General features: G+C 40.1%; 1 protein-coding gene across 1 annotated transcript in view; it reads left to right on the plus strand.

The window, feature by feature from the left end:
* htr1fa (5-hydroxytryptamine (serotonin) receptor 1Fa) overlaps positions 1 to 23,801 on the plus strand; it is a 54,336-nt gene extending 30,535 nt beyond the window's left edge. Inside the window, exons 2-3 of the mRNA XM_074694869.1 lie at positions 20,727 to 20,842; positions 21,261 to 23,801. Coding sequence (XP_074550970.1) covers positions 21,262 to 22,458 — 1,197 coding nt within the window. The 5' untranslated portion in view covers positions 20,727 to 20,842; position 21,261 and the 3' untranslated portion in view covers positions 22,459 to 23,801. The remainder of the gene's footprint in view (positions 1 to 20,726; positions 20,843 to 21,260) is intronic.
* Positions 23,802 to 24,393: the final 592 nt, after the last annotated feature.

The raw sequence follows: 24,393 nt of genomic DNA on the forward strand, positions 1-24,393 counted from the left end.
CTTCTGGGCAAGCCTCAAGGGGACACTTAATGAACTGCAGTTTTTAGCGCCACCACATGACAATTGTCACAGCTGGAGTTTGCCACTTTGTGAACTCTGATAACTGGGCACTCTTTTAACCTAACAGTCATCTATGAACTACAAAGAGAGTATAGTTTTTTTTTTGTTTGTTTTTTTTTGTTTTGTTTTTTATTTTCAATTTCAATTCACTAGTCATACATTTTTACAAGCTGAATCTTTTTATAAAGCCTAACTGATGTTGTATCTAGAAATGTTTTCTACTGTACTGATTTTATAGAAGGGCTTGTGCCTTGTATTTAGGAAGTTTATAATATGGGTCCTCAGTTAAAAAAAAAAGAAAAAAAAAAGAAAAGTTACAGGAAATAAAAAATATTATCCAGCGCTGGGTTTTGTCATAAGGCATGGTACACTACCTCCTCCATATTCCCCCAGAGCCACAAGGCTGTCGAGTTATGGATTATTTATATATCTATTTATTTTGCAAATAGGTTTTTGCTCTAACTCAGGGTGCTTCCAGTAATTCATGAGAAATGTGTTGTTCTTTTCCATTATAGAAGGATTGTATTTTATTTGACAGGGTTTTAATGGAGGTAATTTTCAGTACACAGCAGCACTTTTATTTATTTTTTATTTACTTTTTGTCATTTCATGGTGCATTGACAGTGTCTGTACAGTTCTTGAGAACAATCATTCAAACTTTCAGCTGGCTGGGCAAAAAAGACAGGATGACATCCATTTGTTTGATAAACAATCAACAAACTATTTGATTTAAAAAGAATGTAGATAAGCAGAAAAGGTGAAGTTACTTCACCTGATGTGATGTGTCAGAGTGGAGCACATTTGGATACAACCACAGACCCCAGTTTAAAGAAACACCTGCTCTACCTCTGAGCACCAATGGCCAATGACTCATAAAAAAGCTTGAGTAAGGAACACGATGACAGTTCTGAATTTTCATTCTATGAGTGAAGTCTTATCTTGTGTCTTATTACAAAGGATTTTTCCCCTTGTACCCTTCTCTTTGACCTAAATGTGCCCTAATCTGGTGATTGTAGTAATAGTTAATTATGACTTTATTACACTAGGTGAGAGAGGTACACTCAAAGAAATGACTTGTTGACTGAATGTAATAAAATACGTAAAGAATTTCCACCTAATGAAAACGCAGTCATTTAACAAGACCCAAATTTGTTGAACAAACTTAATGTAAATATATTGTGTGAAAATAAAGTTGTGTTAATATTACATATTTGCAATGTTTGGATCCAATTTAATTTGTAAAGGTTGTTTCAGTATATTCACCAAGATAAGATATCTGAACCATGAGTGAGGAGGGTACACAGTGGATATAACACCCTGCTGTACATTGAGCTGTGGGGGAACAGACTGTCTGTACACCACTGCATGGACCGGCTGTGTAATCTTTCTTATGCTTTATTCTAAATTGGCCAACATATCATAGCATGTCAACACATTTGATCTGATAAACATAAAACAAACTGTAAAAACCATTGGGAACATGGGCTGGTCAGCCTGTCCGTACTGCAGAGGGCACATACATAGCCTGTCCGCGCCATGGAGGGCACAGACGTATTGTGCACAGCAGAGTCTCATATGCACACTAGTAAAAAAAATTGAATTCTCAGTAAAAAATGTCTTTGTAGACTTAACATGAGCCACATTCACCTGACCAGTCCAGAAAAATGTCTTATTTCAAGTTGTTTAGAGACAAAAATGAGGTCTGAATTTCTTGTTGAAAAAAAATAATAATCTGGCAATGAAACAAGAGAAAATTACTTGTAATAGGACATTATTCTAGTTTTGAGCAATTTTTTGAGCTGATTTCTCTTGTTCCATTGGCAGATTTTTAAACTGGCAAGCAATTCAGACCTAATTTTTGTCTTTGAATAACTTGTAACAAGAGATTTTTCTGGACTGATAGGTTGAATGTAGCCTGCATCAGTTTAATAATAAGACATTTTTTGTTGAGGTCGACCGATATGGGTTTTTTGGGGGCCGATGCCAATGCCGATGCTTTCCAAATTTGGGCAGCCGATGCCGATATGCATAGCCGATTTTTCCAATTTGATATTCAGGCCGATTGTTAAATAAATATATATTTATCACATTTTTGTGAAACACAGCAATTTCTGAGCAACTAAAAGAAATCTATTACAACAAGTCGTGTCCAGTCCTCTGAACATTTATAGTAAACACACAATGTAACAAGCAGTAGTAAACATTCACACTTTTCTTAAAATGTCAAAAAAGACATTTAAACTTACTTATATAATTTGAACAAAAGTATGTAATGTATCCAAGTGGTTCCACAAGTTTGAGGTGCTCATCTTTTTTTTGCCTGATCAAAAATCGGCTTTTTAAAAGAAAATACGGCCGATGGCCAATAGAGACAAATATCGGCCCGCCGATATATCGGTCTACCTCTAATTTTTTGCTTAAAATAAGGCAAAAACAGTTGATGAGGTTTCAGTTCTTGCAGTGCACTGTGTTCCCTCCTCATTTACGGTTTTAATGAGCTGTCTAAACAAAAATGACTTATTCAGTTTATACCAAAAATACACACATAAACCAGGTTATCCTCTGGCTCTGCTCTCTGATGAACAGGGCCTATTGCACATTACTGCCCCCTCCTGCTCTGGAGAGGTGTTGCAGATGGGATTCCTACCTAAACCCATTAAGTTGAGTTTAAGTAAAGCATTCTTGCAGTTTTAATGATTTTGCACATCATGCTTAAACGATATGATTTAATCTTGTTTAACCACTAAACATGAAATGATAGAAGCTACATGTTTTACTTGTGCTGATTGAACAAACAGCCATGCTGCTTTTTTTGAGTGTACACTAGTAACTTAAAAACAGACAACGTCGGGGCATGGTAGCTACTTGTTCTGTCTTTATCATACAAGCTTTGGGACTTTGGGATTATTGCACTGAGAACTGCACATGCTCTCATGGAAAGGGATAAACCCAGCTCTGTGCGTTTGTCTGCCTGACTCAAATCAGGTCTTAGGAAAGAGATTTACCCCAAGTTATTGCCCAGTCTTGTGTTTCCGAACTCACATTACTTATTTAATGCTTGGTTCCCAGTGCAGCTCAGAAATGTTCTTTATACACCTTTGAATCTCAAAAAATTGGATTGCTTTCCCCTTAAATCAATAACATAATAGCCTTATAATAGGAAAATAAATTAACCAGCTTCTTTTACCCACTGAAAATTTGTTTGGTTGCCATAAAATTGGACTTTCCTGATATCACTTTCTTAAAGAAGAGGAGAGCATATGACTGAGTTTTGTCACAATGAATGGGGAGGTGGCAGCATTGGTGTGAAAATAGAGAATTTGTTGGTTCGGTGAGTGCACCTTCATTTGCTCAAGCCCCCGGCTCTTAAGATGTCTCAGATCTCTGAGGGCAAGTTTAAAGGGAAGAAAAATACTTTTCATGGCTCTCTGAAATGTTTTGGACCCCTAAGTGTCCCTGTTGGATGAGGACACTGGGATGATTCAGGGACAGGGGTGGTTGTGTAGTCATAATATTCTGTTATATGGTCATTTATTGCAGTTTTCCACCCCACAATAATACCATCTCCTAAATGATAGTTTGCAGTGTAAATGCAAGAAGAATACAAAGCAGAAGTAGTTTCAGGCTGTTCTGTTGTCTTTTATATTGCTGTAAGAACGCTCAAACCCTGTAGATGTTAATATGAAAATAAACAGTGGATCAGTGAGTTTCAAGACAATAGCTTTGACGTGAGGCTTTCAAATTAGACCACACATAACACATACAATCAGTCATGCTGCAGACTCCTTCATAGAATCTGAAAGAAATGGATGATAATAGACCCAGGCAGCGATTACTCATTAATTTCAAGCTCAATTCTTGGTGTTTTTTATTGCTTTAAACCTAGATAACTGATCCACATACTGGCACCACTTAAGAAACATGTTTTTATTCATTGCTGGCTCTAAGAAAACTTGGGAATTCTTCCACTATTACAAGAAAAATGCTGTCAGTTGCATGTATGAGCTGAACCACATCTTTCAGCCTCTTTCTTTTGCTTGTAAGTGAATCCAGCAGAGTCAGAACTGCACTGGGGAAGTTACTCCACTATTATAATAATGTTGTAATTAGACTGAGACTTGTACTCATTATTTATTGAAGAAACCAATCCCATTAATTATGACTTACTTACTTTGTAGGAATCATGCCAACTCTGAGCATCCCTTTGTGTCTTGTTCAAAATTGTCTGACAGGAAGCAATTGTACCCCAGGCAGGGGAAATATTACCTCCTCGTTCCAGCCTGATACAAGCCTTTTCAAATCTCCTTGTGTTTCTGCAGCAAAAAATAATTTCAGCCTGTGTAAGCAGGGATTGAGGTGTTCTCCCCAGACAAGCTCAACTGAGCTGTTATGCTTTGCAGCTGCTTACGCTTTGGCAGGATGCTGCACAGTTTTCTTCAGTACGTTCTGGGGATGGGTATCAATCGATAATGTTCAATACCTGAACTGATACCGATACTCTCACTTAGATACCTGTTACTGAACAAAACTTTTTTGGATACTAACTTTATGATATCAGTTTTAACAAAAAGAAAATTACATTAATCATTTCTAGCTGTAGTATTTTTCCATTGAGCAGTTTTCTTATAAAAATAAAGAACAAATAATTTCCTGTGCAAAAGAACAGTTGCGAACAAGTGACAGGTCAGCAATATTGAGTACACGATAAATGTGTTCATAACTATTAATGAACTTAATTATGTGAATATTTTTTGTTAATTTTGCCTGAGCATGGCACATTTGTGGACACACTGGCCAAAAGAACTGGACCTTAGGGTTGTGACGTACTTGGGCACGGTACAGATTAGGGATGGGTACCAAATTAGGTACTTTTACAGGTACCGACCGAAATCTGTCAAAAGTACCGGGTACTGATTCATGTAAAATCAAAAGGTACCATGTTTAGGTACCTGAATGCATCCTTGAGGCTGTGAGGGAGTGGAAGAGTAGGCTATTTTCCATGCTGGACATGAACACAGCATTGCAAGGTTATATATTGGAGTATAAATGTGTTAAATTGAAAAAAAAAAAATATATATATATATATATATATATATATATATATATATATATATATATATATATATATATATATATATATATATATATATATATATAATCTATTATTAAACAAATAGATATTTTTAACCACATAAACACAAAAAAGTACTGGAAATTGGTACCGTTGAGTATCAGTACTGATTGCCAGGTACTGGGCATTGGAACCGTATCATTTTAAATGTGAAAGGTACCCATCCCTAGTACAGATCGCCATTGTGACCGCACTCTGAGGGGATATGTTTGTTAAGTGAGGAGGACTTGACTGTCTGAGGCCTTGTCCACGCGTAGCCAGGTATATTCAAAAGCAAATATCCCCCCATTCGTTTTAAAATTTATTCCGGTCCACATCCACTGGGCAAATTCACTGATTAGCACAGCTTGAAGCGTGCAAAACCCATATTTGGCAGTTGTTTTTTCAGACATGAAACCTGTGCTGTCTAATCAGAAGATACCCCCATTATTCAGCTGTGATGTTTGACAACCAAAAACTTAGTTTGCCTCGGTCTACATGAAACCATCCCACCAAGCATTTTTCAGTTTAAAAGACATCGAACTGCCCTTAGATGTCCAGGCAACAATAGGTCTACCAGCGGTCTAAAAATTAAAGTTATTTCAGCTGTCTAAGCTTAGATGCCTAATAAATGTCCAAAAGACGTCAAAAAGACATCTACGTCTGTACGCCCTGTCTCGTCTTAGACGTTCCAATAACTGCTAATGAACGTCTATTTGTAGATGTCGAAACCTAGACGTTTATTAGACGTTCATTTTTATACCAAATGTATATGCCTCTTCTTGTTAAATATGTTTAAAATATATGTGGTTTCCTAAATACCCAGCTAAGTGGAGACATGGCCTGAGTGTTTTGGATTGGGGTGGGGGGGCTCAGCACTGCGCTCTGCTTAGTGCTCCTGATTGAGAATGGAGGGTGCTAGAGATCAACACATGCTTTCACATCAGCGTCCGGGGGGGTGGTTGGGTCTGAAAAGTTGCGAAATACATCGACAGTCGCTAAGTTGGCAACACCTGCATGGGTCAACCATCTGTAATGTTACAGCCAATCACTGGTGGAATTGTCAAATATTGATCACATCATAATCTGTTGGACTGAAACTTGCCACCAAAAGACAAGGCATGTTGTGATACTTGGTACTATTGTAGCGTTTCAGCCGGTGCCATAAAAGAAGTTCGGTACCCAGCCCTAGAACATTCTGTCCATCTTTAACTCCATTGCTTGGTTAAACACATAGGGTGTCTGATGTAAAACTAAAGTAAAAAGGCTTCGGCTAATCAAATCATCCAACAGATCTGAAAATATGACTTTCAACTATCTGTATTTCCTCATGCATGCAGAATGAGAGCAGCACAGAACTGACTCAAGATTCCGTTTTCTGTAGATGCGATGCCATTCCCATATTTTAAGACACTCTGCCATCTGCCCCCAGACTCATGCTGCTGCTTCATAAAAGCATAATTTAACCAATTTCTGCCTGTTCCACCTGTTTCCTCTACATGTTAACTGCCCATGATGGGGACAAATTCCTTTCAGACCCCAACAGCAAAGCCATTAGATGCAGAGCACACACCATCGCACATGGCCCTAGACAGTCCCTAAGCCTGTTTTTCCTTACTCTGCCTCCATCTGGTCAAAGTGCCCCTGCTGGGACACCAACATGTCATCTGCTACTTTGTTAGTATGTGTGTAAATGTGAACAGAAGCTTCTGAGTTATGTTGTAGCATCACGTTTATGCACCATTAACATGTGCAGGGCTCTCTCTTTAGAGAATCACAACAAGTTACTGTGGAAAGGACAATAAAGAATCAATCAAAGACATGTTTCATCTATACTGAAGCATTTGCCACAGTGAAGATATGTGTAAGGCTTGTTTCTGGATTATTTCAAGTGAATCATTAGAAGCTACTGTGTAAAACTGCTTTCGTCTGTTAAAGTCTACCGCTGATCTGCAACAGCTGAAGGATCTTTATTAGGAGACACATTCTGCAAATTCATAAACAAATAAAAACCCAAAACAGTAATGGTGTAAAAAAAATGCATACAAAAACACCACTTGGGCCACTCTTAGAAGTGTTAACCCAAGCAAAGTGTTATATATTTGAGTTGTGCTTTTACCCAGTATTCAGTGCAGACACCATTGACTGACATAGTGTTTGTGATGTCCGTGATGTCAACCATCTATTTTTGATACTGAGTTTTGAAGCCTATTGCTGTTGGGGAACATATTGAAAATGCTGAACTCAACCTAGTACTTCTCAAGATAGTGTGAGGTAAACTGTTTACATCTAAACGTCAAAACTGCTGAGTTGGATAGATAGATAGATAGCAGTGGCGATTGCGCCAAGACTGTAAGGGAAGCTCAGCTTCCCCTAAAATGTCCCCCCAAAAAAGTGGTGATGTGTTCTGCTGTGTTCATTTCATTGACAAAATCTGCGCTAGAATTCCTTCATCTTTTGTTCAGAATCAGCTACCTATCACAGGTAACTGGCTCCACCTCCTTCTCATTCATCCCTGCAGCGTCTCGGGGCGTCTACATAGTTGGACGCTGGGCGTCTTCTGACTTCAGCAGGGAAGCGTAGAGTGGGTTGTTCCACTGTGGAAACTGGACGGTCATTGGGTAAACGCTGGGCTTTGTCCCGCCCATCAGACGCTCAGCGTCTCTGGGGGTCTACAAGGCAGTGGGCTGGCCTGGACGCTAGGCTTCTGCATGATGATTGGATGATCTGTTTGAGGCCAAATCCTTTTTTGATTGACGGTGAAATGAGCCAGTCAGCGATCTTGAAGTATAACCCTCCACTGGAGTATCTTCCCAGTTTTACAGTCAGTTGTTCTGGACTGATCCGGAGGCTTTGTCTCCTTTACCTTTCTTAAAAACGACGAGCGTTGTGTGTACAGATTCCCTCTCTTCTCACCAGTAAGCAGCTACAGCTACAGCTGTGGAGCTTCTCCCCCTGTCACTCACACTTACAGCCTGTCGTAGTCTCACGTAGCAGCTCCAGCTGCTAACAAGCTGGCACAAAGAGTACAATTTACGTTTTAATAAAAACAGCATACCGCTCTTTGGTTATTTTTTTTGCCGCTAGTACAAACAATCTGTTTTCCTTGCTAATGGCTGAACATGCGTACAGGCCCAGACTGTAAATATGTTAATTTCTGCTGTGGCTTTTTTTACTTGGTGTGCATATGACTGTAGGTACTCCTGAGCCAGCCTCAAGTGGACACTTGAGAAACTGCATTGTCTCATGTTTTCATGACCAGAGGTCGTAGCTTGGACAAACTGCAATTCTTAGCACTCCAGCTAAGAATTTCTTATTATTTCTCTTATTCCTGATGGCTCTCAAGGTTTTGCAACACCAATGTGTTTTTCTCTGCCTATATTCTTTGGTATATGGTTTGAGAAAAGGTTTATTACCCCATCTTCCTCACTTTTATTTGATGTTATGGTAACTGTTTTACTAAGCGCCACCTAGGATCCTGGTGTTTTCACTTTGCACCCAGGGAGATACATTGATAGAGCTTTTCTTTTGCATGTGTTATCCGTGTTTGGACCAGCATGGTCTAATGTAGTTTCCATTCTTCCATTATCCTTTCTCTCTCTCTCTCTTTTTTTTTTTTTTTTTGTTTTGGAGCACTTTTCAGCTTTAGCATTGGTTTCAGATTTTGCATGGGTTGCATTTTAATCATTTCTGAATTTGAAGCAAATGAAGAATGAAGGCTATTTGGGTTGTCTCAAATGGTTCAGCCTTGTCGTCCACTATACTAAGCAGGCACTGCAGAAGAGCAAACACAAAAGCTATAAAACATTTTTATAACCTAGAACAAAAATCATAGTTTAGGTATTTTTCCTGACAACAGTGTGGGAGTGGAGCTCTTTTATTAACTCGCCCTTTTGAATCACAGTGAGTCTAAATATAATGAGGCACGGACACTTTGAGTGACAACAACCCAATTTGCAGTTGCTGAGCTCAGCCTCTCAGCCATGTGTAAATTGCCAGTGGAACTTTTTTCGCTGAAATATGGCACAGATAATCCAGCTCTCTATGTGCTGTATGGCTTTAACTGGCTGTTTAAGAAAGGCCGGGCTCAAACGTTTGGTTTCAGTGAAATTAGAGTCTTATTGTGTTAATAATTTTGCACTCAGTGCTATTCTAAGTTTGTCATACCCAGCGTGTTAATTCATTCAGTGTTCATTGTACATTTATTCATTTCTCTGCAAGCTCACAGGCACCAAAATCAATGCTGGCCTTTTCCTGGAGAGATTACAGCAGACAGTAGAAGTTATATGCTACAGGTTGCTCTGTAACAGGGGATTTAGGCAAGCAACAACAGGTCTCATGTCTGACTGATCAACAAACAACACTAAACTCTCTGTTTAAAACACAGAGATCAACGTGCTTCTTCATCAACTCACAAGTTAGGAGCTAATGTGTGCTCATTACGGAATAGCATGATTTCGTTAATTATGTGAATACAGCACTGAGCAAATGTAGTTTTCAATGGATGTAAAAGTTGAAAGTTATTTTATTTATCTTTTTCCAAAATATCTTTGGATATTAGGTTTTTCATCAATATGATATCTAAAACTTAAAAGTCTATACAGTGGATTTTTGCGGACTGTTTGAGAGCTAGCAACCTCTGGTTGTGTAAAAAAAAAATGCTGATGTGAATTGCTAACATTTGAGTTCATCGAGCGTCTGCTTGAGGATGGCCCCAAAAGTACTGAAAACTATACACACTTATAACAAAAAAAGAGCAAAAATTAAAAAAGGTTCCAGCTTGGCTTTATTTTTTTTATTCTGAGTAGCTCATTTTTCTAACAATACACAATGAACAGTTAGTTTTCCTGTAAGTCAAAATTTTCATAGATATTGGTTAGCATATGTGGCAACCATGCATGCAGCCTATTACCTGTTTATTCTTTCCATTTGAATAAATTTGTTAATTTATTATTATTATTATTATTATTATTATTATTATTATTATTATTATTATTATTATTGTTGTTGTTGTTTTAATAATAATAATAATAATAATAATAATAATAATAATAATAATAATAATAATAATAATAACAATAATAATAATAATAATAATAATAATAATAATAATAATAATAATTTTCTTGGATTTGTTTGAGTTGTGGGCTGATTTTCAGTAATTTGCTGCTCCTGCTGCTGTTGTTGAAATGCTAAGTTTGCACCCATGCTCAGCTGTTAGCACTGGAGCTCTGCTGGCTCACAACCAAGCTGCTGGAGACTCATGCAGAACTCTGGTTATTTAAGACACACAGGGATGCAGAGGAGGCGATAAGAAAAATAAAATTAAAAAAAGGATGGGGTATGAGAGCTGGTGCAAGACAACAGAGACTTTTCAAGTCTCCCCTCTCTCATTAAATAAGATGGGGGAGCTAACAGGACCAGCTAGGAGTCCGATGGAGTTCCAGGAATGCAGTTTCAGACGTTGCTGCGTCAGGAAATCCATGACCACACTGTTACCATTGACATTTTTCAGACATTTTTACATGGCTAACTGAGTCTGTTCTCAGCTTCCCACTTCTCACTCAATTTATTCTGTTTTATTTAGTATCTTTTCCTTATTTATGTTTCCTTTCTGTTACTACTTAAACACTTCTAAGTTGTGTATAAGTTCAGTTTAATTAATCCCCCTCCACTCCACTCCACCTTAGGAAAAAAACAAATATTTCCGGTTTTGGGATAGGATTATGAACCATCACAATCAGAGCCACAGCTGACCTAAGTGACAGCCCCACACCCTGTGGCTGTAACTGAACTGGTCTGCAGGACTTTTCGCGACTTGTCAGTAACACAACATTCAAACTGGGCTCCTCCTCATCGGATCAGTGCCAGCAGCAGCGCACACACACAGCCTTTGACAGAAGCTACTTAAACACACTCACTAGCCCATTAACCACCTGTAGCATTCTGTTTTTGCGTGGTAGAGACTCGAGAGTCGTGCACCTAACTTGGCATGTAAGCACAAGCTAATCACAGGTATTTGACACATACCGACTCGCGTCGCTGTTCGTGAAAGCTGAGCCAAGCTTCACCCTTGTTTAGAATAAGAAAAGAATAGAAAAATTCTTGAAAAATTGACTTTGGCTTACCAGCACAAAAGATAGACAGCACTAAAATACAAACATTGGCATACATAAAAAAAAAATAAAAAAAAAAAACATACATTTGACACAATGTAAAAGTGGAAGTAAAACTGGATCTAGTTTAAGTAAAACATAGTATTAAAACAGTTTAGGTCATTTTTGTGGGTTGGTCACTTAGTTGGATTTAGGATGGAGATGATGTTTGGTATTAAATATTTTTTTTTAAAAGACCTTTGGCCAGAGGAACTCTGTAGCGCCTCCCGGACTTCAGGGGGCAACCTGACAGAACAGAGAGTGATTGACTCATGTCACCACGCTCGCTTTCCATCCAGAAACTTCCAGAAAGGACCAAACATCAACATACAGGCAGAGGAGGGGGTTGAGGTAGACACACACCCTGACACACATGAATAGAGGCCCAGAAGCGACGATTGAGAAGGATTATTTCTGCAAAAGTTGACAGTTAATTTTTTTGTGAAATTCCCGCAGACTCTACCTTTAAAGCCCACCCCAACCTCCACCTCTTTTCCTCACACTTCCTCACCCAAAGTTTGGTGGAGTTCAGTATTTCCTAAAGACGTCAAAACTCATTTTCAGAAACAGATGGGTGAAGTCACAGAGACTACATTGAGTATTCTGTGGGTTGACTTACACTGGATTGCCCTACTTTGCAGCACCAGTGGATTATCTTATCGACCAGAAATAAATAAAACAAGCAAACACAGAAAAGATGCCCTGGCTTTGCCCTCTGTGGATGAGGTTGTGGCTTGAATCAGTTCCATCAAATCCTGTCCTTAGGGGGGCATCTTGAGAGCTAATGCTGCTATCTGCATGATGCAGGTAGAGAGACCTGACGGTGCCATGGCGTGTGTCTGATCATGCAGTGAAACCCCAGCTGTGACACGCATGAAGTGATTCAGTCAAGCTTGAAATGAGGACACAGGTCAATGAGTGAGAACAGTGACTGCTGCAGAGTGGACATGACGGCAGTTTAGCCCACTCAGGGCGATGGGGGTGATATCACCCATGTGAAATGCAAGTCAGGCAGTATGAGCCACCCAAAATTAGACAGACTTTAGTATTAAACCAAGGCAGACATTGGAATACTTACAGCTTTAAATTGAAATATACATTTAGATTAGGCCTGGGCCATGAAGTGATATAGATATACACTCACCGTCAACTTAATTAGGCACACCTGTCCAACTGCTCGTTAAAGCAAATTTCCAATCAGCCAATCACATGGCAGCAACTCAATGCATTTAGGCATGTAGACATGGTCAAGACGATCTGCTGCAGTTCAAACCGAGCATCAGAATAGGGAAGAAAGGAGATCTTAGTGACTTTGAACATGGCATGGTTGTTGGTCTGAGTATTTCAGAAACTGCTGATCTACTGGGATTTTAACCCACAACCATCTCTAGGGTCTACAGAGAATGGTCCCAAAAAGAGAAAATATCCAGCGAGCGGCAGTTCTGTGTGCAAAAATGCTTTGAGGATGCCAGAGGTCAGAGGAGAATGGACAGACTGGTTGGAGCTCATTGGACAATAGAAGATTGGAAAAACGTTGCCTGGTCTGATGAGTCTGGATTTCTGCTCCACATTCAGATGGTAGGGTCAGAATTTGGCGTCAACAACATGAAAGCATGGATCCATCCTGCCTTTTATCAACGGTTCAGGCTGCTGCTGCTGGTGTAATGGTGTGGGGGATATTTTCTTGGCTCACTTTGGGCCCCTTAGTACCAACTGAGCATGGTTTAAAGTCCACAGCCTACCTGAGTATTGTTGCTGACCATGTCCATCCCTTTATGAGCACAGTGTACCCATCTTCTGATGGCTACTTCCAGCAGGATAACGCTCCATGTCATAAAGCTGGAATCATTTCAGACTGGTTTCTTCAACATGACAATGAGTTCACTGTAGACATGCACTAATTGATCGGTGCTGATTTTCTTAATTTTTGGGGATCGGTGATCAGGGATGGTGATTGGCCCATCCTTACATATGGAACTGATCTTATATACCTCTGGTAAGGTCTGACTGCCAGTTTTTGTTGCTTTTTCTCTGAGACCTAAAACTCTAGACTTTATTTAAACATAAAGATTTTATTGTTCCACAGGTATTGTTCACTGATTTTCAAGAAAACAAGATTGGAACTTCAAACGTATATTCTGTCAGTCATAAAAATAAAAATGGGTATCAGCCCAAATCTGTATCAGCAGGTCAGGCTTTTTAAAGATCGGTGATCGGCCAGAAAATTGTGGTCTGTGCACCCCTAGTTGACTGTGCTCAAATGGCCTCCACAGTCCCTAGATCTCAATCCAATAGAGCACCTTTGGGATGTGGTTTGTTCATGTTTTGACAGACATTTGGTTAGACAATCATATCTGGGATGAAGAGATACAAATATAATCATTTAGCACTTGCAGAGTGATTTACCAAACCTGAAACAGTTAGCAGTCGCTGTTTTTGCATCTATATTTAGCATGTTTAAAAGGGAGGTGCAAACTTGCACAGCATTACCCACAGTGTGTATCACAGTTGGGCTGTCAGAAATAAAAAAAGTGGAGACATATTGTCTATCCAGCAACACTATTTCTGAGCTTTGGTTTTTTTTAATCAGGCTTTGTGTTTTCACCAGCTGCACTGGTCTCCACTAGGACTGGGGGGATATGCTATTCTCACAATGTAATTTCTATACGATTTTGGGGATGCTGAATTGTTTTAAATATCCATTCTTAGATATTTCTGATTTTCGCAATTTTTTGTTTGCTTTTTAACACCAGACTATGTGAAAAAGTTAAATGATGATGACGATGCCTACTGACTATATCAGGAGCCATATTTTCCCATAAAATGCTTATGATATGAGTCAGAGAGATAAATTTCACCCTCTACCGGAGAAAAGTGGGAACTTTTTTCCAATCCAGTTTATGAACAAAGACTGAAATGAAGAATTTGAAAAGAAAAATCAATTTATTGACAAAGAATCCCAATTTTGATATTGTCAAACAAAAAATCCCGAGACATTGTTTCTCAGTTTTTTTTCTCCCACCTCTGGCCTCCAATCATGCATAATAGGTTCATCTCCTGTGCTCTTCGGAGAGCACAGGAGATGAACCTCCCTCTTCATTCGCCGGCGGCTCGGTTGAAGAACTACTGCCACTGAATGACCTCAAGACTGTTGCCAGGGCATGTACGATCTATGTCAGCCCGAACACAGCACTGACCAGCTGCTTTGTGTGCGCAGTGATGCCCCTAGTGTCATGGCGGAGGCCAGGCGCAACATTGGACACAACTCTTACCGCCTGCGCCGCAGCCTGAGACCCATAGGTCTGATATCTCCACCTCCATGGCTTCAAACTTCATTTTTCATTTACTGCCACTCTGCTCACCAGACACTCCATGGTGACAGCAGGCAGCACGCGCTAGATCCTCATTCAAAGAGGGTGGTTTGCTCCTCCTTTTAGCAAATGTTCACACAGTCTCAGAAGATAACCCTGCAACACGCCAACTAATAAACTAAAGCAGATGCTTCTGTTGTTCAGTTCATCTGTCATGTTCAACCTCTGAGAAAAAAAACAAAATAAACCAAGTCAAAAATACCCTGCTGACATCTTCACAATTCACTTATAAGAAGCAGAGTTTTTAAGCTTGACAAAATATTAAAATAAAAAATAAATCAATATCAATATTGACTGATATGAAGAAAACGATCATGATAGGATTTTTTCTCATACCGATCAGCCCTGCATTGAACTATTCTGTATCAGCACTGCTGTTTTCCTTGTATCCTAACCATGTTTTAATGCAAGTACCTTTCCTTTCCCAGAGTGGTGCAATTCATCTTTGCTTCCACCTACCTATGACATTTGTTTCCACTTTAATTTCACGAGGTAACAAAAACAGCATTTCGCCACTTCAGATGGAACTCTTAGCCGCGTTTCCTCGGTCTAACTTTGTCATTTACCTCCACAGGCAATTTTAGATGGATACAGCAGATGCAAATAGATAAACAGACAAATAGAGCCGCAAATGAATGAGAGCTGCTGTGCCCTCTCATGGTGAGACAGTTAGTCATCTATTTTGCATCTTTCCAGAGCTGTCAGTCACACTATCGGCTTTCTCGCAGCTCTCCTCCCTCACAACAACACTTGGCAGCTTGAAGTCCTGCCCGGGCCAGAGTGTTTGTGTTTGAGAGATTGTGCTCCACATGACAGATGCAGATTCGCTGTTCTTGTAAGAGGCAGAGAGGCAGGGAGTGGGGTTGGATGTCAGAGGGTCGACACTCCACAGTGCAAGGCTGCCTCGGTGTGTGTGTATGTTTACTACATCCATGTGCTGGTTCCCTAGTGTGTAGAGTATGAGTAAGAAGGGCACGCTGTGGATGGCATAAATTAATCCCTACCTTTTCGTAGCCCATATTCTCCACACAACCTTTTTATATTTTCTCTTGCTTTAATTTATTTGCTTATGTTGCAGCTTTCAGAGCCAGTCACTGATCGGCAGAGTTCTGCCTCTTATCTTGTCTCACCCTTTTCATAACGAACAGATAATTAATGATGAAGGATATGAAGCAGAACTCTAAAAGAGCGTCGTGTGACTTTTAAAACAATGTGGCTATCAGTGGGTAAATGCAGCTGTTTTCCCTGTTAGCTGAATTCATGTGAGGGCTCTGGGTTTTGTTCTGAAAAGCAGAGAGCAGCTCTGCAGCAGCTCACTGGAGCTTATCTTCAGATGGCCTTGAACAGAAAGTGTTTGTTTTAGAACATTTCAAGACAAAAGCGGTTGATTTCTTTGTTGCACATAATGAGAGGCTGACACTGTTAATGCATGCTGTCAGTCAGTCCAAGTACCTACATGCATGCATGCACTCCAAAACTAGAAAGCATGCACTGCAGTGTTCGCACATTTAATTACATGCACAAACACTGAAAGGTACCATTCAAATGCATAGCTGAGGATACATCAGTGCAGCGTCAGAGCACAAGAGAAGCGTAGCGGTAATTATCATCCATCTATCTGCAAAATGTAATCTGCATATTAAGCACTAGGTTTTCTTCCAAGTTCATTTAAATGGAAAAAGAGTGTCGAAATGCATCGTATACAGAGGGAGGCAATTTTATTGTCTCTAAAGACTCAAATCGCAGGTAGAGAAAAACAAATAGAGGGCAATTTGTTCTGGAATAGCTGTAGAAACGTGTGTAGTTTTGAATTATCTTGCAGCCGGTGCAACATAATGAACTGTACCCGTCTCCTCCCAGACAAGAGAGTTATTAAAGAGTGTGGCGAAACTTCACGTCAGGAAGTAATTTGCTTGTACAGAGCCTGAAAAATTGGTTTTAAAGCCTTTGCTTACCAGCCAGAAATGTTATTTTTTATTTTCTAAACCTGGTCCTGAACTGTTAAAGTGGGCATTAGAAAGCAAACAAGTGAAAAATACAAACTTGATCTGCACCCTTCAATCATACGTTTGACTTTTTCAGTTGGCTCACTTGTTTAAAAGCTCATAACAAAGGAATTGTAATGAAAAAAGTTCCATGAATGACTGATGCAGTCCCCTCCAGTTGAATTCATGGACACAAGGGGCTCTAATTTCGAGGCGCAGCGCAGGGGACGCAAGCCTGGCGCAGCCTGCGCAGTGCTAATGTCGTGCTGCGCACCTCCGTGCGCTGCCAATTTGACAATTTGGTAGACTGTCTGATAGGTCATGATGAGATAGGTGTGACGGCGCGCCAGGGGGAGTTGACGGCGCACCAGGGGGAGGTGTCAGCAGATTCATGTTGGCGCAGTGACAATTTCATGCCAAAAAAGTGCGCTGAAAGCTTGCCAGCTCCAACCTGGTCTATCCTCGGCGCAAGGCGCAGCGCACCCCACACAGCTGTAATTTGGTGACAGGCGCACATGTGCGCACATGCCATCAAAGCCTCAGAGGCAGGTTTCCAGAGTGTCAGGCACATTTTGATGCAGTAAACAATCACAGCAATTGCTATTTAATGTAACTGTCTGAACCAGCATATACATTTATATCTATATAAACTGTCCCGTCACATCTGATGTCAGATTAAAGCCGTTTGTCATAATGGAAAGTTAACCTGACGGCAGCTGGAAGTTTGATGCACATCTTACAATTAAACAATAAACAGCCTTAACATCTGATACTGAGTATATATCTGGTTCTCTCATTTCATTTAATTTAAAGAAAAGAGGGAGAGAAAAGATGAAGAAAAAAGAAACAACGGCCGCAGGGCATTTAAAGGCGAGGAGAGGCGTTTATTTGATTGGTGAAAACAGCGCTCGCTGTGTTAAACCCACTCACGGCTTTTCTCCTCCCTCTCTGCCATTTGCGCGGAGGGAGGCGCTCCTCTGCGCCTGTACTGCGCCTCTCTTGGCACTGCAGGAAACTTGCAAAGTGTGCCTGTCACGCCCTGTGTGCACGGCGCAGGCAGGTGCAGGGCAGGTGCGTGAAGACATATGGACCGCTACCAAGCTACTGTTTGAAATGACAGTTTGCTTGTTGACACGTTAGCCTACTGATTCATTGTAGCACAGGGTTGCTAACAGCGCTACATATAGCCGGCTCGGCTACTAAGGTATGGTACAAACGTACAACTTTTCTTGTTGTCACGCTTCAAACAACAGTGCTACGTAACTGTACTGATAAATACCTGATCTCATCGCATTGTATCCGGTAAAAAGTTGACTTAAAGAAAATTAGCTCCAAAACAAACACATGCCTGGTTAAAAGTCACATCTTTACATCAGTGTGTGTGAGACTTGGGGCCAGAAGGTGGCGAGGCAGCCCAACTAAAACAGATCCGCCTCATAGCATCTTTAATCAATGTTTGAATTAAGTATAAGTTTATAAACTGGATACTATAACCCAAAGATTATTTCTAATACTGTAATACCCCTCAATAATAAGAGTCTCCCTTATAAAAAAACAACACAACTAACAGTATTATGGTTGGGGGACACAGGCTAAAGAAGGAAAAACCAGAACTGGCAAAGTTCTGTCAGTATTTGGAAAAAAAGAGGTCAATGGGATTTATGTCCACAAGTTGCAACTCATCTTCAGATCTTTTATTTAAGATTAAGTTTATGTCTTTTTTTGTGAAGGAATGTGTTGTGATCTATTGCAGAGTCTTCAAAAGGGGGTCCGTGGATGTACTGCCAGGGGTCTGTGACATTTTTGGTTAATTAGGCAATGTTTTGTATTTTCAAGTCATTATTTCCAGATATTTGAATTTTTCCTCTTGTTATTGTCTTTGAACACACATCAATGGAAACACTGGGGCCAAAGATTTTATCTTCCAGTCAGAAATAAACACATTCAGTGACACAGCAGCTCTCTCAAACTGTACACAGGTTCACTCGCCGTTCACACCTAGCTCCTCAAGACAGAGGAAGACCTCTATTGCTGCTCCGCCAATCACGTGGCTCCGTGTTTCATACTGGCTCTGCCAGGTTCCCAGAATAGCTTCACACTAAATACCACTTTGTCTCTCTATTTGTTAGGGTGTCCTTGGTCTGAAAAATGTTGAAGACCCCTGCCATTGACCATATTATATATAGGCGTAGTCTCTGTGATGTCACCCATTTGTTTCTGATGCTGAGTTTTGAAGCCTATCATCCTCAGAGTAGTACACTCAGTCATGCCCTTATATGGACACAACTAGTAAGTTTAATAACTTTAAAAAAAAAGAGTTATGAAAAAATAACCCTTGTGAGGTGTGTGTGGCTAGAGAAATGAGCCATTCAGACTGAAGCCTTTTTACGTACCAGGCTTTAAACTTTACTTTTACTGTAAAAATCTGCTTTTTTTTTTTTTTTTGCATTGGTGTTCATGTGATTATTGTGTGTTTTTCTGCAGCCAGCCTCAAATCCCAGACTCTCTAAGAACTGCAGATTTTAGCTCTTCTGCAAAGGCTTTATATTTATAGACCATGGCTCTCTACTTATCCACAACAAGCATTAGGCCCTGCTGAAAAATAATGACCAACCCCTTATTGTGGCTGCAGAACATGAACGTCACTGTAAATTATTCAACAGGGATTTTGACGCTAACACATTATTAATCATACCCATTTATGCTAAAGACAACAGATTGTAACCCCATATGATTCTTTTTGTTTAGCTTAGATTACAAAATCAACAAATTACATGACAACAATGTATGGAGGCACACTTAATAGGATAAATATCAATTTCTGTGAAAATCTGTTTGCATGATAGGACCCTCCAATAACACAAGATGTGGTTTCTCTGTGATTTATAAACCGCAAAAATGAAAGCTTTAACTCATGTGTCTTCAGTAAAACCTTCAAACCAAGCACAAAAAGTGACTCAGTTTAGGTGAACCATGGCCATTGCCCACACCTTGAATGAAGTGTTGAAGCAGTACTCATCATATGCCTCTGCACTCCTCATTCTACCTTCACCTACATTTATACAACATAAGATGCTCAGGGTTGTAGTTATTATGAAAATGACACATCATAGTTTCTCATATATATTGAAAAAGTCAAAGCTTGCTGTGCTTCATCAGAGAGCAGGGACATATAATCCACTTTTTTATCCCCGAGAAGCAGCCCTGGAAGTATTCCTGGTAAATTCTATTAGCAGTCACTTTGCCATGTGTTAGGGTTAAGTGAGCAGAATCTCTTATCTCCGTCAGCTGACATACAGCCTTGCCCACCCGCCTACCCCCTGGCTGGCCTCCTGGGAATCATACAGTCTCAGAGGAAACCTGACAGTCAGGGTTTGGCTGCCCTCACCACATTAAGAAAAAGTACTGTACTTCTTGTGTTTCTATAGCAACAGTTCTCACTCATGTCTTCAGGATACTGAGCAATGCGGAGAGTGTGAAGGGGAACTGCAATGACAGACGTACCTGAGCATTTGAACTCACCCACAGTGTCTGCGTGTTAATTGGAAGTCGACAAATATGCAAACTCTTCAACAAAGAAGTCACATCTTTGTATTGATAGCGCTGCCTGTTTTTATGGTATTTAAACATATGATCACATCATTGATTATGAAAAGTTTAGAAAGCGTCTGAAACTGCATCATGACTGTCAGGTTCAAGTGAGAAACTTTCAAGACCACACTGAAAGCAGAGCCAAAGATCTAGGTCAGTAGACTGAGCGTAATTGGAGGAGCAGATGTCTCATTGGCAAAACAGTCTGATCAGCTGAAAATAAAAGCTCCACATGCTCAGAGAATGTGGTTCACATGAGTTAAGTGAATTCAAAGTTAGACCTGCAAACATTCCCCCTTTAAAACACCTTTTTCCGTAGTGGTTTCTTCTGTTGTCTCCTTGTCCTTGGCTGCTCTTTGATGCTTTTAAGTAAGTCCTTTTTACGTCGTCAATCTTCCCTCCCTCTCTTCCTCTTTTACTCAAGGCGTCTCTCCCCTTCCTCTCTTTCTCCCAGGTGTTCACTGAGCGACAAATGTGATGTGATGGGAGAGCTAGCCGGCAGGATGGATCAGAGCAGACGATCCTCTGCACACTGAACCAACTGGATGCCACAGCGTAGACTTTAGAAAGGTAGGACTGATGATTTTTCCTGAGAGAGGTGTTGCAAACTTTTGTGGACAGTTTAAATGAAGTATTCAGAGCTTAAGGTAGAAATGTTTGAAGACACTGAATGCAGTTGTTAGAGCCAGTTATCTTTGAATGACTCTTTTCATCCGTTTTGACATGTTCAAACCTAAAAGTGAACAAAAAAAAAAAGAATTGACTGTGACTGTTTGGAGGGGAACAATGAGAGTAAGGCTAGAATTTATCAGGTGAATTTTATAGCACTATTATGTGGACCGATAAAATCTATGCCCAATTAAAACAAGATTAAACAAAAGATGTTAAGTCTAAATGGTTTTTCTTCTTCTGGAATGAAAAACAAAATCCAATTTTCCTAAGCTCCTGTTCTGTGTAATCCACAACTCTCTTTCCATTTTCTTTGCAGAATGGATTTCCTCAATTACACAGAGGGGGTGTTTGCCACAAACACTAGTGGTAATGACTCACTGGAGACCACTAAACTCCCATCCAGTAAAGTCCTGCTCACAGTGACCCTTTCTATCGTGGCCATCCTTACGACGTTCTTCAACTGCCTGGTGATCACCGCCATCGCTGTCACCCGCAAGCTGCACCACCCGGCTAACTACCTCATCTGCTCGTTAGCAGTGACTGACCTGCTGGTGGCTGTGCTGGTCATGCCCTTCAGTATCATGTATATCCAGATAGAGACCTGGATCATGGGAAAAGTGATGTGCACCATCTGGTTGAGTGTGGATATCACCTGTTGCACCTGCTCCATCCTGCATCTTGCTGCAATTGCAATCGATCGCTACAGGGCTATTACTGATGCAGTGGAGTACTCCCGCAAGCGCACAGGGGCGAGAGCTGGAGCGATGGTGGCTGTGGTTTGGCTCCTGTCCATCCTTGTGTCACTTCCACCTTTACTGTGGCGGCACTACACTGAGGCTGGTGAGCTGGAAGACCAGTGCATCATCATCCACCATCACTTGGCCTTCACCTTGTACTCCACCTTTGGAGCATTCTATATCCCTCTTCTGCTCATCCTCATCCTCTACTACAAAATCTACAAGGCAGCTCAGACCCTCTACATGCGCAGGGAAGCCAGCCGTGCTAGCCGCCACTCATGTATGACCAATGGAAGCATGATTCCGTCGACCTTTCCTGCTGGAGATGGTGACATTGATGGGGGTCCTCGAAGTCCAGAGCCCGTAAGCCCACCGGAAAAGTCTTATTCAGAACCTTCAACTGAGGAAACCCCACGCGAGAAGGCACGGGTGTCCGTGAAGGCCTTCAAGCGCAAGACACGCCGGCCAGAGTCACGCAGCGAGTCACGTCGGAGTCAATTTTACCAAGGACCACGGATCTCAGGCTCACGGGAGCGCAAAGCGGCCTCCACGTTAGGTTTGATAATAGGAGCCTTTGTCATCTGTTGGCTGCCGTTTTTTGTCAAAGAGGTGATCGTTAACACCTGCGGCTCTTGCAGCACCTCTGTGGAGATGGCTGACTTTCTGACATGGTTGGGCTACCTGAACTCCCTGATTAATCCTCTCATCTACACCATATTCAATGAAGACTTCAAAAAAGCTTTCCAAAGACTTGTAAGGTGCAGTAATTACCTCTGATTGGCTCAATCAGGGATGATCATACCCATTCACAGCCTCATGTAACTGGATGGGAGAAACTGAAGACAGTCAGAGAATAATGACTGAATCCTGACTCTGTGTGGGATATGGAGAATAAACTCAAAGAGGATCAACGCCCATTTCCAGATACTTCACAAGGCTAACAGCCTACATGGCACCTGCTCTGCTTTGAGCTCTGCAGCAGAGCTCCACAGTGAAATCCAAATCCTGCCATTGGTAGAAACAGCTGATGATTTTCTTGATGTTAACCGAGGTGTTTTGAAGGAACACTGACATGTTGGTTTTTAGAAAATGGGCCATCACTGACCTTTCCAGCCCAATTTAAAGGGTCTTGAAACAGCTCACCATTATGTCTCTTCCATCTAATGACCTCCTTTCTATCTAGTCCACACTGCTAGCTGAAATACATAATATGTGTAAAAAAAAAAAAAAAAAACCAAGATGTGACTGTCTGTGCCCCTGATGTTATGAACAGACTTTTCTCTGATTGACTTTTGCAGTGTTTATTAAAAAAAAAAAAAGAATTGTGGGAGTTGTGCATTGAGCCATGCTGAACATCCCCTAGAAAAATAATGAAATATGAATTTGTAGATTGTCGAAGCTGTCTGTGAGGGAGTGGTTACAATATTGATTTGATGAGGAGTTAATGCCTGCCTTCCATAAATTTCACGACATACCACTTTTAAAATGTTAGGATTGAGAGCTAAGAATTCCTCCACTGTGAAGATTATATTTCAAAATCTTGGACCAAATCACACCATTTGTAACACTTTATAAAGTCACGACCAAAAGAAAGAATATACTTATGGACCAAAGTAAATCTTTGGCTTGTTTGAGCTTTCACTGTAACAGTTAACAGCTAAAAGTATTATGAATAAAAGTTCGATACCACTGCCACTTACAGTGATGTTTTTTGCACAACCTGTTCCTTTTGTTTCTCTCTGTATTTAATTATTTATATATTGTGAAGCCATTTAACAGCTTGTCCCATCTCACTTCCATGCCATAGCCAGCATTAGGTTAATGAATGTGAAAACCACTGGTGGAGAAATCCTCATCACATTAATCCCACTCAGTACTTGAAATAGAACAACTATTCCTTTACTGCCTCCAAGAGGGCACGCAGAATGTTGATGGAGATGTTGCAGATGAGTCAAGTGTGAGGGTGTACTGTATCCCAGAGAGATAATACATTGTGTGTAATATACTTACATACATCACTGACAGTATGACCAGTATTTGTATACTGTTGCTTTCTTTGTCTCTCACTGTCTTAATAATCAATAATAAACCGTCCATGTATGAATCGTGATGCTGAGTTTTTCTGAGAGGACGTGGTGTGGGAAGTTACTGGCATGAGTCATGTGTGTCATTTTTGTTTATGGGAATGAAGGTAGGAGAATTAAAGGCCTCAACTCATTGGTAACTGGTGAATATCTGTGAATGTTGATTTATTTTATTTTATTTTTTTCATTTCAACTCAGAGCTCAGGTCTGCTAATTCATAGTTCAGGGCATTTTACCCAGTCTGATATAAGTGCTCCACCTTGTGGCTTGTAGACAGACTGCAGCCACTGAATTAATATTCTATATGGTGTTCAGGTACACTAAAAAAAACTCATAAAAGTAATTAAAATCCATCACATTTACTCCAAATGGCTGTCAAAAAATATTTATTAAAAATACATATTTATAAGATAGCTTAAACAAAGACATTTTATTTTCTCTACATCTTAAACATTGTATAGTGCAGATGTTTAAAAAAGTAGTAAATAAATGAATAAATAAGAGTTATAATATTAATATTGATAATAATAATGATAATAATAATAATAATAATAGTAATAATAATAATAATAATAATAATAATAATAATAATAATAATAATAATAATAATAATAATAATAATAATAAT

Source organism: Halichoeres trimaculatus, unplaced genomic scaffold, assembly GCF_033239565.1.
Source record: "Halichoeres trimaculatus isolate MK-OKI-2021-1 unplaced genomic scaffold, fHalTri1.1 fHalTri1_scaffold_19, whole genome shotgun sequence".
Lineage (NCBI taxonomy): Eukaryota > Metazoa > Chordata > Actinopteri > Labriformes > Labridae > Halichoeres > Halichoeres trimaculatus.